General features: G+C 40.7%; 1 protein-coding gene across 1 annotated transcript in view; it reads left to right on the top strand.

Moving 5' to 3' along the window:
- The window catches only part of Lama4 (laminin subunit alpha 4), a 144,866-nt gene that overhangs the window by 69,914 nt on the left and 56,991 nt on the right, over nt 1–17,961 (top strand). The window contains 1 exon segment of the mRNA XM_057762244.1: nt 11,701–11,817. Within this exon segment, the coding sequence (XP_057618227.1) occupies nt 11,701–11,817 (117 nt within the window).

Raw genomic sequence — 17,961 nt, forward strand, 5'->3', positions numbered from 1 at the left:
GTTGAACGGTGATGTGTTTAGTTCTTGCTTGACTGAGAATGAGGTTGGGCATTGCTTGCACCCCTACATATGACTACACAGCTTTCTCAAGAGGAAAATGGATTACTATTAAACACCCAGCTGTCCAGAATCGTGTGTTTTAGGTGTGTACAGGCTTTAGGAAGGTAAAAGACACTGTAAGTAAATTTCACAGGCCACTGGTAGCAGCTGTAGAGGGAAGGAGTTGGACTCAAGCTAAAACTGTACAAACACCAAAAGGTGAGGGACATTCCGAGCATCTCCACCACTTCCTCAGCCCATCTCTGTCTGAGGCCCACACCCGCTGGACTGGAAGTGTCAGCCATGTGTCCACTACACAGTTGTACTTCCGACCGCCACCAGTGGAGAGCTGGCTCCAAAGGGATAGTGCAAGTAAACCTGGACATGTTCCTAAAACTTAGGCTAAAAATCCAACACAGACAAACAGAAACAACCAGGACCAAATTCATCGATTCAGTTACATAGTTTATTGTCAATTTATATTAATGGTGCACTGATGTGATTTTCAGTCATCATCCCCCCCCCCGCAGTAGTTTGTTGTAAAAATTCATAAATAAAAATGAATTACACTCACCACCAGTTTTCTAACAGGAGCAAACTCTATTCAATAGGGTTTTTTTTTTGTTTCTTGCTGTTTTCTTTTATTTTTTAGAACAATAATGTCCATGTCCATACTGACATTCTTTAGTGAATGAATGTATGCTTATGGTGTATAATAAACATGTCAGTATAGCACCAAGTATTGTTTGAAGATAGTCACTGTGAGCCATTCAATGGGTTATAAGTTTGGAGGTTTATGATGATAATTTTCAAAAGAAAGCTAGATAAAAGGACATGAGTGCATGGAATTATCCTTTCTTGGTTATAGAGCAGTATTACCACACAGGGTATAGATGTGCTTTTAAGCCCACAAACAAAAGAGCCATTTATGACTTTTACCATTTGTGTTACCATTTAACATGTCTACAATGCATCTTCAATAAACTTGGGCGCAATATTTTTAAAACTTATAGCAGCACACAATTGGAAAATCTTAAAATAATTTCATCAAATAAGCAATTTTTTACAGATATGTTAACTTGTGCCAGAAATTATGACAGGTGAAGAACACATGATTCCGCGATAGCGCAGAATTTCTAGTTTAGAGGGCAGATGAATCCATTCACAGATGGCCACAGTGGAGAAGCACAGCTGTGGACCTGACATTATCGGGCCGGATGGTCAGCCTCTGCAGGAGAAAGGAAAGCATGGCTAAGCTAGCCAGGTGAAGAGAAAGCAAAGGCTGCCTTCTGGGTAGGTAGGGCCTGCCTGAGCTGAACTCATCCGCCCATGAACAGCATGGGGCAAGGCTAAGGCAGCTGATGGGCGGATCAGAGGGTCCCGCATGCCATGTTAAGGACATGGACTCCTGTAGGGTGCAGACTTTTAAATCATGTTAGCCATGACACACACTAACAAATGTGCAGGCAGGTGGCGAGCTAAAACACGTGAAAGCAAAACTGTGATAAATGCAAGACAAGAGCATCACTGCGGCTGGTCTAACGGGTCTAGGGGCTCATTGATGAAGACTCCCAAACTGTTCAGTACAGAGTCTTGAAAGGGAAAGGTTAGCAACCCAGACCAGCCCCTGCCAGAACAAGGACAAGTGACAACCCTTAGGAGAATCATAGATTGTCCCCTTGGCCATAGAAGTAAGATTTTATCACAGACAGGGAAAAAAGCTTAGATCCACGTTAATGTATTAGCAAACCATACTGGGTTCTCTTTCCCAGCTGTGAGCTGTGGATCTCAGCAAGTGCTTTATCTTCTGTATAGACCTTTCCCAGAGAATACTTTCAAGTATATTGTGAGCTAATGCGCTCAATTCCCCACTGATTTTATTTTTAGGGCTCTGTTATCTCCACAGCCAACAAGAGCGATGCACAATGGACTGGAGACCATTGTATATACACAGTCACGTCCAGCTGCTTTGCTAGAATTTGGGAAATACTGTTGTGTGTCAGGACTTTGTCATAAGCAGTAAATGAACAGTGTCGTCTGTGCGTCTAAAAACAAATGTATGCCAATCTAGCTCTGAATTAAACGTTTCCTGTGCACATCTTTTTAAAATCCTCTCATGGATGTGGATACCAGGAATTTGGCATTTCGGTGATTGCAGATGGTAGGCCTCACTTAGCTTGGTTAAACAAATCCTTCTACTAAGTCCAAATGAACAGTATGAGCAAAATTTTAGAAAGAGAACAGTATAGCGCACAGCACTTTAAGCCCATCCCACTTCTTCTTCCTAATTAGGCGGTTAGCATTAGCCAGACCTCCTTCCCTGTTGCCCTGGTCCTCTCTCTGGTGATTTACACCTCATCTCACTGCTCCTGCCCTGGAAAGACATGTGGGGCACTCTACTTGTCTCTAGCTCACCCCACAGAACGTCTATCACATGGGTGTCTGCCTGTGGGAATAGCCATGGGAAAATATCATCCTACTACCTTCTAAAAATAACCCCTTTCCCACTACTTTTCCATACCCATTGAGGCAAATTTTTCCCTTCTAAGTCCCAAGTCTCTAACTCACCCATTTATCCTGTATCTCATCTGTTCACTGATGATCTACTGTCCTCCTAGGCTGTGGGCCTCTCTCTCCATCAGATTACAACTGAATCAATTTCAAGACCTTTTCTGGTTCTTCTCAGAAAGGCTTCAGTGAAGTCAGGTATAGCTGTATGTACCTGGAGAAGCTGAGGCAAGCTCCAGGCCAACCTGAACTACACAGTGAAACCTTCTCTCAAAAAGAAGGGCTGGTGGTGTGGCTCAATGGGTAAGGTGTTTGCCACCAAACCAGACCACCTGGTGGATCAACTAACGGGACCCATAGGGTAGAGGAAGAGTTCCAATGACTGCAAGTTGTCTTCTAGCCTCTGACCTACAGAGAAAAAAGTGGGGAGTGAGACAGAGAGACAGAAACAGAGGCAGAGAAATAAATGTAATAAAGCAATTTTAACCAAAAATAGTATTTTAAGAAGCCTCAATGGTGTGTTAGTAAAGGCAAATTATTGCTCACTTTCAACAGTGTTTTTTGATTTACGTACAAAAGCTGCCTCCCAGATGTGGAGACCCTGTAACTTCTCCTTGTTTCCTTTGCTCTCGTGGATTTGCCTCTCTTCCTTATCTAATTCTGTCTTGTTTTAGACTGGGCTTGAAGTGACTCACGGTGTAGTATGTCTCATCCACTTACTAAAGTTCTTTCATCCTTCCTGTCTTACATCTACTGAAAATTCTCTGAAAACTAGGGCAACCACCCACACTCGCACGTCACTCCCATGTACAGACATATATGCATGCACACACAGATGCAGTTTTGCCATGAAAAACATGTTCAGTTATTTATACATACCATATGTTGGCAGACAAATTCAGGCAACCCTTCTAAAGACTTCTAAAAGTTAAGGAAAGTCCTTCTAAAGTTAAAACAAAATGTGACCATCAGAAGGAGCCCCTCCCTCTTCTGCACCAGTACAGCCATAAAGTGTAGCTACAGACACATTATTAAATGTCTTTAATACATTCAGCAGATAGTCTATGCTCCAGTTTCAAAAACATCATTAATTACTGAATGTGAAGCTGTGTATCTTCTGTGTGTGTACATGTGTGTGTGGCTGTGAGGCACGTTTTGCCTATTCCCACTAAGATCATAAGCATCCAAAGGACAGCGCCCTTGCTTTTCATGAGTTGTATACTTCCAGAACCTAACACGATGTCTTGAATGCATCAGCTATATTTGTTAACAAATGAATAAACAAGGACATGAAGCTGGAGGGTGGTGGTGCACACCTTTAATCCCAGGACTAGGGAGGCAAAGGCAGGCAAATTTCCAAGTTCAAAGCCAGCCTGGTCTACAGAGATAGTTAGGACAGCCAGGGCTACATAGAGAAACCCTATGTCAAAAAACCAGAACAAACAAACAAACAAACAACAGCAACATCAACCAAGGACATTTATATATACTGATTTCTCTTAATTATAAATACTCCTTCAAATATAAACCAGACCCTCAAATTACTAACCACCACTATTAATACTTTTCTCTATTTTTGCATGCTTAAATGTTATTAAATTTTAACTTTTTCCAACAGAATTTAAAACCTAGTATTTCAGTTATATAGTATTAGTCTTTCCTACAATAAATTGTTTTGAAAGGATGTAACCTTATTGCAGTTTTTGATTCTGTACTTTGGAATATAATTTTTTTAAATGTCATGAACAAAAGTAAATTATACTGTCTGATTTTATTCATTTAGCTAATTAATTGTAGTGCTGGTGTAAAACCCAGGGCCTTGTCCATGGTAGGTATATGCTCTACTACTAAATAATATGCCCAGTCCCAAACTTAAGAATATTTTTTTTGCAAAAGTATTTTTTATTTTTCTTTTCTCACCTTTTATTGAAAATAGCTTTTTTTCTCATATAATATTTCCTGATTACAGTTCCCCCTCCTTTTACCCCTCATAGTTTCTCCAGTAGGTGGACTTTTCTTTCTTACCAGCCAGTTCCCAAATAACCACATGGAAACTTTTTACTACTTTTAAATGCTCAGCCAGTAGTGTAGACTGATTACTAGCTAACACTTACATTTCAAATTTCTTATCTACCCTCTGCCATGTTGCTGTACCTTCTTTCAACATGGCACATTCATCCTGCTTCTCTCTGCATCTCTCAAGACTTCTTAGACTCTGCCAATCTTCTTTCCAGCATCCTCTCTGCCCTGAAAATCCTGCCTAGCTATTGGGCAATCAGCTTTTTATTACCAACGAGAGCAACACATTTCACAGTGTACAAAAGGATTATTTCACAGCATTTCCCCATTTTTGTCTGGATAAAAAAGAGGGTTTTAACTTTAACATAATAAAATTATATGCAACAAAAGCAGTTATCAAGAATTACAGTTACAATAGCCAGTCCATTCGTATTTGGCAAATTTAAAGAAGATATTGTCTCTTATCTTTATGAGTCTAAAGTTTTATACCTAACTTACTTTTTATCATAACTAAGGAAAACTATAAGTTTAATTATTTAGTCTTTAACTCCATCAAAGACCACCATAATGGTGTAATGTTTCCTAATGACAGAGACATTTGGCTGCCTAAACAGTCACCCAAAGTTCTTCTGTAACATTGAAGCATCTGTCTTCAGCTACAGATCTAGTATATCTGACAGACATTTCTGAGAAGCAGAGAATTTTGAAGGACTTACCTACCTTGTCTTGGCAAAGCTTGGCAGTTGCTTTTTTTTTTTTTTTTACATCCTGCTAGTCCAATTTGGACAGCATATTGTCAGCAGTCAAGGCAAGGGCACTTTCTTGCCTAGTGGCTAACATTTTTCAGAAAGAAAGCAAAACCCATATAGAGTTTCTTCTATGCCCATTATCCTTTTTTGATGTAAACTGATGTTGCCAGGAGCAGATGTGTCTCACTGTCATGAAAAGTCTTATGTTATTAAAACATTTTAAATGCCAAATTCTGTAGGTCTCTGAACTATTTGAAGGCCATCTAAAATATATCTCTGTATGACCTTGCAAACTTACCTAACTGTAGATGGAAGTTTCTGTTCCACCTGGTCCCACAGATGTTCAATCCCAAATAAACACACAGAGGCTTATATTGATTATAAACTATATGACCTGTTGCTCAGGCTTATTACTAACTAGCTCTTACAACTTAAATTAACCCATAGTTCTTATCTATGTTCAGTCACATGACTTGGTACCTTTTCTCAGTAAGGCATTCTCATCTTGCTTCCTGTGCATCTGACTTGCAACTGCATCTCTGCCTTTTCTTTTCTCAAAATTCTCCTAGTCTGGGCCACCCCACCTATACTTCTTGCCTGGCTACTGGCCAATCAGCATTTTATTAAACCAATACGAGAGACAAATATTTACAGGGTACAAGAGCATTTTCTCACAGCACATAACATGATTACAAGTTTGATTCTTATTGATGCCCACTATTAATCTATATTTCTTTATTATTCTAAATAGCCTTCAAGGACTAGAGCTTAACATTGCATTGTTAACTGAACTGCATAGGTACAATACCAGAAACAAGAGTAGATACACATTTACGGTATAATAAAAAAATAACCTTAAATTTGAAACAATATACAGAAATTTATAACAATATAAAATATTTGAGACCAGTGGTTGCTTTTTTAGTTCAAAAGTAGATTCAATAATCTACCCATTTATCCTATCATTTTATATCCCTCCTTTTCTCTTCAGAATGAGATCCCTAAATCTAATCCCCTTTGTTCACATTTTTTCTTGACCATGACCAGCAATAGCTTGTAACCAACATTCCTAAACAATGACAAACATCCATAACCACTGAATGACCATAATTTCCCACTCCACCTCTTGGGAATACAGGCATTGTGATCTCTGGAATGCTTCCTGTTGTTTGGGGGCAACAGTATCTTTAGGGAACACTGAGGAAATTGGAATAGTGATCAAGTCCTGGGAGAGATACTTGTTGTCTAGTCTTGCTGTGATGGAAAAATGTAAGGCTTATCTGTCTGTAAATCTGGCTGGAATAGTCTGTGAGGCTGGACCATTTCAGCTAATAGCTTTGTAGTCATTCTGGATACAGAATCTTGAGGCAACTGCATAGGAGTATTCTGAGATGTTGGATCACTGAGCTATCCATTTTAATTGGTGTTTGATCCTCTTGTTCTAAAACTACATAAACTTTTAAATATAACATACATTACAACTATGAAATATGACTTGTGTACAAGTCAGTTAAAGATGATGATTTTTTTGTTTTATGTTTGAACAGGTAAAATTGTACATCACATATCCTGTAGTTCTAGATATATTTTTTTTATATTTGTAGTCAGGATTTTCAAGGGGTCTTCCCTGACCAAACCTTATCTATATCAACCTGGAATGAATCCACAGCCTCTCATCTCCTGTGAAAATAAAAGCATAACCTCTTCCCCAAAGTAACATCTTTTGACTTCTACTTTGAAGTCAAGACATTTTTAAAATATATAGATTGATTCAATCAATGAGTTTTCAAATCCAATGTTTCATAGCAGCTGCCATTCCTTCATGAGCAATCAGAAAATCTAAAGACAGCATAATAACATACAGAATCCAGACTCTCCATATTTCCCATCTTTAAGTGGCTTATTTTTGTTTTACTTTATTCCTTTTTAAGGACTTTATTATTTTTAAACTACTTTTAAAATCTATGATTGTATATAGCTTTTCTCTTTTCTCTCCCAAACCTATGTATATTTTTAAACACACTGTAACCCATTTAAAGGGTTTTTTTTTTCATTTGAATCTGCCTTTACCGCTTATCTCTATCCTTTTCCATCTGCGTGGGCCTTTAAACTGCTAAATATAGTTAGGACTACCTTGGTTTTGGCAACTGGCTTCCCCAAGCACTGGACACCTTTGTCCAGCATAAGGCAGGCATTCTTACTTAGTTTTCTGGGTTTGGGTGTTTTTAAAGTTTTCTCAGGCCCAATGTGGAAATTCAGCCCCCACATTGGAACACCATTTGTACTAGGATTTTTCTGTCCCAACAGCCAGTTCCCAAATAACTACACAGAGACTTATTATTAGTTATAAATGCTTTATTATTAACTTGAGCTTGTTTTTAGCTAGCTCATATAACTTAAATTAATCCATTTCTATTTATCTATATGCTGCCCCAAGGCTCATTTACTTCAAGTACCTACTTCCCATCCTGCTTGCTCTGCATCTCATGGTGCCTCCTCTTGTTCCACCCTTCTTCTTCCCAACATCCTCCTAGTCTGGCTCTCCCACCTAATCTGTTCCTGCCCAGCTATAGGCCAATCAGTTTTTTATTAACAATGAGAGCAACACATTTTCATGATGTACAAAAGGACTATTTCACAGCATCCCCCCTTTCTGTCTCTCCTTAGAAAACATACAGGCTTCTAATCATTTTATTAATTTATAATAAAATAAAATAATATATAATAAGATAAAAACTAACACATCAGAATAGAACAAAAAAACAGAAAGGCAAGAGCCCAATAAATAGTTATAGCTGCAGAGACCTACTCATTCACACTGGGATCCCATAAAACCACTAAACTGGAAATTATATATGTGTATATATACATAAATATATATATACATACATACAAATGCACACACAGAGAGAACCTGTAGAGTAACATAGATAGATAGATAGATAGATAGATAGATAGATAGATAGATAGATAGATAGACAGATAGATGTATATGTATATATATGAAAATAGAAAACAAGTCTAAAGTATTTTAAAAAGAAGATACTCTGATATAACATTATAAGACAAGGAACTACCAAAGATTTCATGGAGTTTGTTTTGTTGTCCTATCGAGGTTTATTTTGGGGTTAAGCCCCATTAAACTTCTCAGGGTCTAGCTAATATTCCAATAGAAGGCAAAAACATGGCTAATTGGATTTGAGGGGTAGAGCAAACTGTCTGACTGGAGCATATCCCTTCTGCATGTTTCTTTATTCCTTGGGGGAAGGAGAAAAGACAGAAGGAGAAGAATAAACGAATGGCCATTCTCCACAAAGTTTTCAGTTTATATAGGCATACAGACAAGTTAGCAATTCCATAGGCAACAATAATATCAAACATGCATTTCACAGAATCACACACAAAAAAAAAAACAGTGGATTTGGCAAGAAGGTGCCTTATATCTCAGAGGGGGCATAGCTAGGAACACAACATTGGTAGCCATAGCAAGGGCCTGGGAGGGAGGTAAGGTACCTGATTTGCATTAACATTTAGCTGGTTGAACTAAAGGAAATCTCTTTTGAGGACTTTGCTTTTTCTGACTCCATCAGGGCACCCAAGTGAAAATTTTTCTCTCTGAAGTTAGTTTTAGCAAGTCTGGTCTTCTTCCTGTATAAGCATTTAATTTCTTGTGCTATTAATGGAATCCGAGGTGAAGGGTAGTACAGAATATTAGTAGCCTGTTAAGTCAGAGCAGAAGACAGCAGACCACACCTTCCTGAGTCTGCTATTAGAGCAGACATACTGCCTCTCTATTTAATGCCTCCTATCCAGTGCTCCTTTCTTATCAATGAGTTCTGTCAATAAAAAAAGTTATGAGGGACTAGTTTTATGTAGATTTCATCTATGAAAACAAAGGTTTGACTGAGTGAATGCTTTCACCCCAGGTCTTCACAGTGTGTGGAGGGGGTGCGTATATCTGACTGCCCTACAGAAAAAGTCAGGTTTATACACTGCTGGGATATTACAGAAGGGAGAAACATCATGATTTCACAAGATTTCTACAGAACTGACAGTGACTTATCCAAAGGCAGGCATTCCCGCAGCTCTGCACACATGGGTTCTCCATGTGGAGTGCCTATACGCCCATGGATTAGTCTAATAGATCCGTGGGCTGCACATTTCCTGTCTAATACTGCTGGGCACACAGCCTACCCTTTAGAGTTGTTTGTTTCCCCAGTGAGACTCCCTTGGAGAAAACTAAATTTTCATTTGCAAGTCACTATCAATTGGAGATGGATTCCGGGTTGGGGCATGTGTCCATTTCTCCTTTCAGCTCTGGGAGCCCATCTGATACAAAACGTTACAGTCCCCATGCATGCCGCCTAGGTCTCTGTGAACTCGAGTGTGGGTAAAGTATGTTGATTTAGAGGGTTTGGTTTCATGGTGTCCTCTAACCCCTCTGGCGTGTACTCTTCCTGCTTCCTCTTCCTTAGGATTTCATGAGCCCTGGCAGAGAGGGATTTGATAGAAACATCCTACTTAGGATTGAGTATTCCAAGGTCTCTCACACTTTGTATGACGTCTGGCGGTGTACTTCTGTATTTGTTCCCATCTGCTGCATGAGGAAGCTTCTCTGATAGTGTCTGAGCAAGTCACTGAGATATGAATATAGCAGAATGTCACTGGGAGTCACTTTCTTGCTATGTTCTATTAGTAGAACAGTAGTATTTGATTTACTCTAGGTCTCTGGGCTGTCTAGCCTCAGGGTTTTGATCACCCAAGCAGTAAGATATGGATTCCATCTCATAGAGTGGACCTTAAGTCAAAGAACATATTAGCTGATTACTTCCACAAACTTTGTACCACCATTGCACTAGTAAACTTTGAAGGTAAGATATCATTGTATATTACAGGCTTTATGGTGGGGTTGGTGTTTGTGTTTGTGTTGGTGGTGTGCAAAGTACCTTCCTATACCAAAAACTCTAGCATGTAGGGGTGAAGGCTCTAAGTAGACATCAGCTCAAATTCTTCACATTCATTGAGTGGTATGGGTATGGTATTGTGTTCAGCAAAAGGACTTTCCAATTAGTTTGTGGAAGCCACCTATAGTCTTGGCAACAACATGAGTTGTTTGGGGTTCCTATGAGGCCCCTTTGGCCTACATTAATTAAATGTAACCCATTCCTGATACTGGAAGCTTCATTTGGTGACAATAAATGTCTAGTTGTGGCTCTGTCTCTCTCATTATTTGACAGTTTCATTTAGATCGCCTTCATTTGTGTGTGTGTGTGTGTTTGTGTGTGCATTTGTTTCTATCTGTCTGTCTGTGTATCTGTGTGTTAGGAATCTTCTACTATGTTAGGCTTCTATGTTAGCCCCTCATATTGCTCTTACTTTAAGCTGTCTCTTTCCATATTCCCTCCCTCATCCTCTCCATCCTTCCATGCCCTACTTGGTCGTCTCTTTCTAGTCACTCACCATCGGTTCTTATCACTCTAGAACAATTCGAGGTCAAGGACATTGATATTTCCAATAGTTCTTTTATTATTAACTATCTTAGGTGTGTGTGAGTGTGTGTGTGTGTGTCTTTGTGTCTGTGATTTCCATATTAAGCTAAAAATTGTCCTTTCAAGATCTGTGAAGGATTGGGTTGGAATTTGATGGGGATGTCATTGAATCTGTAGATTGCTTTTGGTAGTATGGTCCTTTTGTTTTATTAATCTTACTGATCCATGAGCATAGAAGATATCTGCTTCAATTTCTTAAAGCTTTTTTTCCATACAAGTCTTTCACTTGTTTGGTTGGAGATACCCCAAGATATTTTGCATCATTTGATGTTATTATGAAAGGCATTGCTTCCCTGATTCCATTCTTAGTCCGTTTTTCATTTGTATAGGAGGGCTATTGATTTTCGCGAGTTAATTTCTTACCCAGCTACTTTGATAAAAGGGCTTATCAGCTGTAGGAGTCTCCCAGTGGATTTATAGGTCACTTATATATACTATCAGATTGTCTGCAAATGAAGATACTTTGACTTCTTCCTTTCTAATTCATATCCCCTTGGTCTCCTTTAGTTGTCCTATTGCTCCAGCTAAGACTTCAAGTGCCATGTTGAGTATGTATGGAGAAATTGGACAACTTTATCTCGTTCCTGGTTTTAGTGGAATTACTTTGAGTTTCCGTTTAAGCTGATATTGGCTACTGGCTTGCTGCAAACTGCCTTTATTATGTTGAGCTATGCCCCCTGATGCCCTAATTGCTCCATGACTTTTTTCATGAATGGGTGTTAGATTTTGTGAAAGGCCTTTTCGGTAGCCAGTGATAGGATCCTGCGGTTTTTGTCTTAGGTTTGTTTATACGGTGTACAGTCACGTCCTCTCTCTCTTGTTCTTCCTTCCCTCAGAAACAATATGAGAGAGTGAAGGCGCAGATGGAAGTCGTGAGCACCTCTCTGAGTATGTCTGCAGACTCTCTGATGGTCCCTCGGCAGACTCTTGAAGAGCTTGATGAGATAATAAAGGTAAGGAAATACCTGGATTGTTCAGATTTGCCTTTAGAGCAGTTTTGCACAGCAACTAAGTGCCAGAGTAATCCAACTCAATTCAAACTAGTAAGATTATAAAAGAATATCAGATGATGAGAATTTCTAGTTTCTTGTGTTACACAGCGACTACTAACATACACAGCTACTTAAATTTCAATTTCATAAAGTTAGAAATTCAACTCCATCTGAATCACCTGCATTTCAAACCCTCAAGAGTCACATGTGACTAGCAACTTTGGTGGCATGTGGTCATGGTAAAATCTATTTAAAAGTATTAAAATTAGGCTGTAGTTCCTTCCCACTCACTCTCCGTAAACGACCAGCAAATAGGATTAATCAGGCTAGCTTTAATATCAGCTTTATTAAGGGGAAGAAGGGGTAACTTACAAAACCAAGGTTCCAACGAAGAGCAGGAAACAGAAGGGGAAGCGGGGAGCACACCCACAACATTTATAAGTAAATATTAGCCTAAAGGGATCCCGCCCTTCAAGCAAGGTGATTGGCTGTGCTTCCCCTACAGGAAGCTATTTAACAAACCAAATCGTTCAGTCAATAAATAAACTAATGAACTAAATATATAATCCTCAAAAGAAATACACACACAGTCAATAAATACTTGGGAAAGAGTGTTCAGCTTTCTTAACTATCAGGAAATGGAAATTAAAACCACTTTGAGAATCCATCTCATGCCAATCGAAATGGCTGTCATCAAGAAAACAAATGCTGGCCAGATGTCAGGAAAGATACACCTTTATTTGCTGCAGATTGGGAATGTAGCATTTTACAGCTACTGTGGAGGAGAACGGCCATATGGGCCAGCTATCCCACTCTTTGGTGTAAAACTGAAGGACTAAGTCAACACACCACAGAGAACCTTGCACATCCCAAATTATTCACAAGGGATGAGAAATGAAGCCAACCTAGACGTCTATCAAAAATAAGGTCATGATGTTTGCAAGAGAATGACTAGAACCAGAGACCATCGTGTCAGAGAGAATAAGTCAGGCTCGGAGAGACAAGTGCCAGATGCTTTCTCTCATTTGTGGAAACAAAATTGTGTGTGTGTGTGTGTGTGTGTACATGTGTGTACAGAAAGGGGGATTGTGAGAGGAGAGGAGGAGATCTGAAAGGAGGGGGAACTGGAAGCTGCAGGAAATATGTGTTCTAAGAAAGCAGAGGACTCTGCAGGAAGAAAGGTAGCCAACCAGAGACAGATGGGATCACAAAGGAGAGCAGTAGGGAGGGCAACAAATAAGAAGAGAATCGAGCAGCATGTATGCATGAAAATGCCATAGTAGAACCTAAAGAATGCCATACAAATTCAACTCCATATGAATCTGCTGCATTTCAAATCCTCAAAGCCACATGTGACTAGCAGCTTTGATGGCTTACAGTCATGATAAAAATCTATTAAAAGTACTAATGTAGCTCCATATTTTTAAATAGAAATTTTCTAATGAGATGCAATGAATGAAACTACCTTGAAATAAATGACTCCACTTGTTTTTGTTTTGTTTTGTTTTGTTTTTTTCTGTTGTTGTGTTTTTACCTTTGAAGAATATCAGACTAGAGCAAACTGGTCACCACATCATTCTTCTTCAGCTACTGAAGTCCCACCAACTCTGTTCCCCATATTTTTTTTTAACTTCCATCTTTTCCTCCAGCCCACCTCTACTGTCCCTCATAGGGCCAATCTTGCCAATCCATGATCTTACTTGTCCTAAATCCATCTCAAACCTTCCCTTGTTAAGTGTTGTCTTCTATCTCAGCCTAGAGCACCCAGGTCAGCAATTCTCCAACCACATCAGCCCCTCCTTCCTCCTTTGTCCTGTACCTCTACTTCCTTGCTTTCTTTCTAAACCAGCTGAAATGGTCAGTCTAATTATGCCTGAAAAATACCTTGAGCTCCCAAGTACACCTCTTCCTGGTTATTTACATACAAATTCTAACCCTGGGTTCCCGGTATCACAGCTGCACCAGAGCAGCTGAATGTGACTTGTAAGAAACCTGTCTGCTTGGCCGGGTGGTGGTGGTGCACGTCTTTAATCCCAGCACTGGGAGACAGAGGCAGGATCACTGTGAGCTCCAGCTAGCCTGTTCAACAGAGCGAGTTCCAAGACAGGCTCCAAAGCTAAAGAGAGAAACGCTGTCTCGAAAACTCACAAAAAGAAGGGAGAGAGAAAGAGAGAAAGGGGGGGAGGGAGGGAGGGAAGAAGGGAGGGAAAAAAGAAAGAAAGAAGGAAGGAAGAAAGAAAGAAAAGAAAAGAAAAGAAAAGAAAAGAAAAGAAAAGAAAAGAAAAAAGAAAAGAAAAGAAAAGTCCAGGCAAGCGCTCCCAGAACAATAGCCTCTCTGGAGAGAAAACACAATTGCTGCGCCTCTGCTTCCCCCTTCAAGCAAACAAGAGCTACTGAGACTCAGCAAAGTCACAGCAGAGCAGACTTCCCTTGCCTGATGAAGAGAGAGAGAGAGAGAGAGAGAGAGAGAGAGAGAGAGAGAGAGAGAGAGAGAGAGAGAGAGAGAGAGAGAGAGAGAGAAACCCTGTCTGGAAGGGAGGTTGCCCCCTTCAGAGTCAATATAGGACAAACTGAGACACCAAATTCTCAACACAAAAGAAATTTATTACCTTGGTTGGGGGGTGGCCTGCAAAGGCAAACAGCAAGCAGCAGTAGCAACAGCAGCAGCAACAACTTCAAGCATTTTTCTGCAGCAGAAGGTTTTTAAGGAGAAAAATGGGGAGTCTGTGCTAGGGTGAGCTGGTAAATCCTGTAGCCAAATAATGAATTTTGATTGTTGGACCTTGTTGTTTTACCTCAGGAATGAGTCAGTGGCTTGGACCTTGGGATTAGCTTTAGGAATGTAATCTAATGGTTTTTAGCAAAGCAAAACCTATTAGCACCATGTCTGCTGTGCTCAGGCCCGCTGGGCTTCTTCACTGCCTCCCTCCTATCAGCTCTGGCTGGTGCCTTTGCTTCCTATATCACTGGAAAACTGAAAACAAACAGCACCCACCCCTCACCTCTCCTCCTTCAGTCTGCCAGCCCACCTACTTCCAGAGCCACTCTGGATGTTGCTCCTCCTGCAACTTCCTCCCATGGTCGCAGGGCTTTTGTTCTCCAGTCTCCTTTAGCACCCAATTCTTAGCTTTGTTGAGTCCCTACTAACCCTCGCATCTCCTAGCTCTTAAACACACGCACAAAGAAAGAAAACTGCCTTTGAAAGAGCTATTGTTGGTTTTAAAAAAAAATCTTCAAGCGCCAGTAATCTTTGCCCGTTACTTTGTTCAGCATCCTAGGGAAAATAATAAATGTCTCAAGTCGGGGCTGTGATTTGCCTTCCAGGCCCCCCCACGCCCCTCCCCGTCTCCTGGCTCCACCCACTCTGCTTGGGATGCCGGGATTCTCCACTGGTGCAGCTCTGCTTGCTGTTACTGAACAACCCTTCAAAAGCGAGAAATGCATTCTTAGCTCAGGGCTGCGTGAAAACAGCTTTGAGCTGGACCTGGTTCTCTGGTCTCTGCTCCTCCGGAGAATGAGTGACTTAGCATACGGTATGGAGCCCTCTTTTTCACCCTGGTCTCTCCTAGCTGACGTCATTGGCTCTGATGGCGTTAGAGAATAATTATACAGATGACTCTATAATTTACAGCACCGTGTCTGACCCCACTGTCCAAGCCCTTGTAGACAACTGCTTATTGGACATTACAAGTCAGAAGGTAGCGTTTTGTGTTACAAAATCAGAATTTCATCTACTGTATAATAAGCAAATCAAACCTCACGCATTCTCCTCCCACCCCGCTGCCCACATCTCAGTAAATGGCACAACCCACCTGCTCAAGTCCAAAATCCCAAGTCATGCCTGAGTTCTCCTTTCTTTGGGTGACTTTTTGACAAGACATGTTGGCCCTCGATCTGAAATGAATCATAGCTTCTGGCCGCTTTCTCTTCTCTGCTGCCTCCCTCTGGCTCTGTCAACTCTGAAGGAAGACCCCAGACTCAAATAGTATGTAAGGACAAAGAGCGTTTCCTACTAGACCACCATGCAGGGGTCAACACCTGTACAAAATGGCGACCACCCTGAAAGGAACATACAGGCTTCTTTTAACCACAGCTAGGATAATTTCAGGAACAGTTAGGTCATCTCAAACATAATTGGCCAAGAAAGCAATAGTCACACTAGTATACTTTTAATTGACTGAGGTTGAGTTTTACCATTTTGGGACATACTTAAACAAGTTTGGACCAGTCTGGACATGACTCAGAAGAGGGATGCAGGATTTGTCCTTGAGAAACTGTGGGGCTCACTCAGGCTTTGTGTGTGCTCTCTCCCTTGTCCCTAAATAAGGATCTTGTTGATGAATGGTCCTTTGTTGGGAGAGACACCTGTTTTGACCCTCTCCGAGAACTGAAACCTAGATTTAGGTGTAAAAGTGGCAAAGTTTAAACCCCTCAGTTCTAGCCACCTGTTGCCCCATGCAAAGTGGCAAAGAAAGTTGCCAACAGATGCATTTGCCACCACTGTGGCCCTTCAGATGCATTCCCAACCCGGTACCAGAAAAATCACTTTGAAACCTAATTAAACTCTATTGTTTCTCCTGTTAAACTTGTAGTGACACTGAAAGCCAGAAGCACATTGCACCATGACCCAGGAGGCACCACTAGACCCGGCTCACCCACCTATCTGACAGCTTTAACTTGCTGCCTTCCTCACTGGCTACTCAGCAGCTCAGCAAACTCTCATTCTCACAAATGCTAAACACTGTTCATAGTCCTCACACAAGGCCTTTGCACCTTCTGTCCTTAGATCTTTAAATGACTCACATCTATGCGACAACTTAATCCAAAAGGTCCCTGAACCCCAGCCTCTATCCACCCCATCCTACGCATTACAGTTTCTTCACAATGTCTTTAGCTTTCTAAATTACTTTCCCCACTTAAGGGATCATTGCTGTCTGTGTGTCCCGACTCCCAACTGCAGCCCTTAAAGGCAGTGACTGTGTGGTCTTCTCTTCAAGAGTGATGGACGGGCACTAGGAGCACAGTGGACATTTGTTGAAGGAAGAATGAGATAATGGGCAAAGATGGAATGCCTGTGGTATTTTTTCTGTTTATATAATTCAAAGCAATGTGACCAGTCAAATGGCTAAAGGCTTAATATAGCTTCTAAGAAATAAATCTCGTATGTTAGAAACTGTGCTGGAGTCTAAAGAAGAAAAGCCAAATTCATCTCAGCTCCTGATTCCTGTGTGTGTAATATCAAGTAAGGGTTTATAATATAGGTGAATAATCATGCACAGTGATTACAATAGATAAGAGACCTATGGAAACAGGAGCTCACCCAAGAAGTCAGGAGTTGCTATACAATGGTAGCAATACTTGAGCTGAATTCAGGAGGATGAGTGGAGCTCCAGGTGGGTTCCGAAAGGAAAGCTAGCCCAGATCAGGGAAACAGTGTGTACAGGGGCCAGAATACACACACACACACACACACGACCCATTAGACAAGATTGGTCTGTGAGAACTAGTGGAGAAAAATGTGATTAAATCAGCAGAGAAAGATGAACCAGACTAGAAGGAGCTACCAGGGAAAAGGCAATGGGCTGATTCTGGGAAGGGACATGCATAATCATCACCTTCCCTGAAAGATGATAGAAAAGGATAAAAGCAAGAAAGACTCAGCTCAAGGGAAACACTGGCCACACAGGCAAACCTTGCCAATCCCTCTCCTCACTGGGCCCCATGAAAAGGGGAGATTTGCTTTATTGGTAAATTTAGAAGAATTGTTCAGGCCCTGCTCAACTCCACCCTCTTCTTGGATAGAAGCTTCGGGCAGATGACTTATTTCCTTGTGCTATTCGGTAAGGAAGCTCTTTGGGCACAAGGGCCCCTGATAGTCACACTGCCTGACCAGGTAGACTAACTGTACTTCTTGGGCTAAGTACCAGTTACCAGCTGGCTAAGATCTGAAGGCATGCTTTCCCTCAGCTGCACAGAAATGAGATAACATGCTTGGTCTCTGTGTTTACTTATTTATTTATGTATTTTCCAACACATTTAGAAATTGGATACTGGAAAGCAAGGCTTCCTACTGGTAGATTCCCCAGAGAGATTTGCTACAAAGGG

The sequence above is a fragment of the Chionomys nivalis genome, chromosome 2 (genome assembly GCF_950005125.1).
Source record: "Chionomys nivalis chromosome 2, mChiNiv1.1, whole genome shotgun sequence".
Taxonomy (NCBI): domain Eukaryota; kingdom Metazoa; phylum Chordata; class Mammalia; order Rodentia; family Cricetidae; genus Chionomys; species Chionomys nivalis.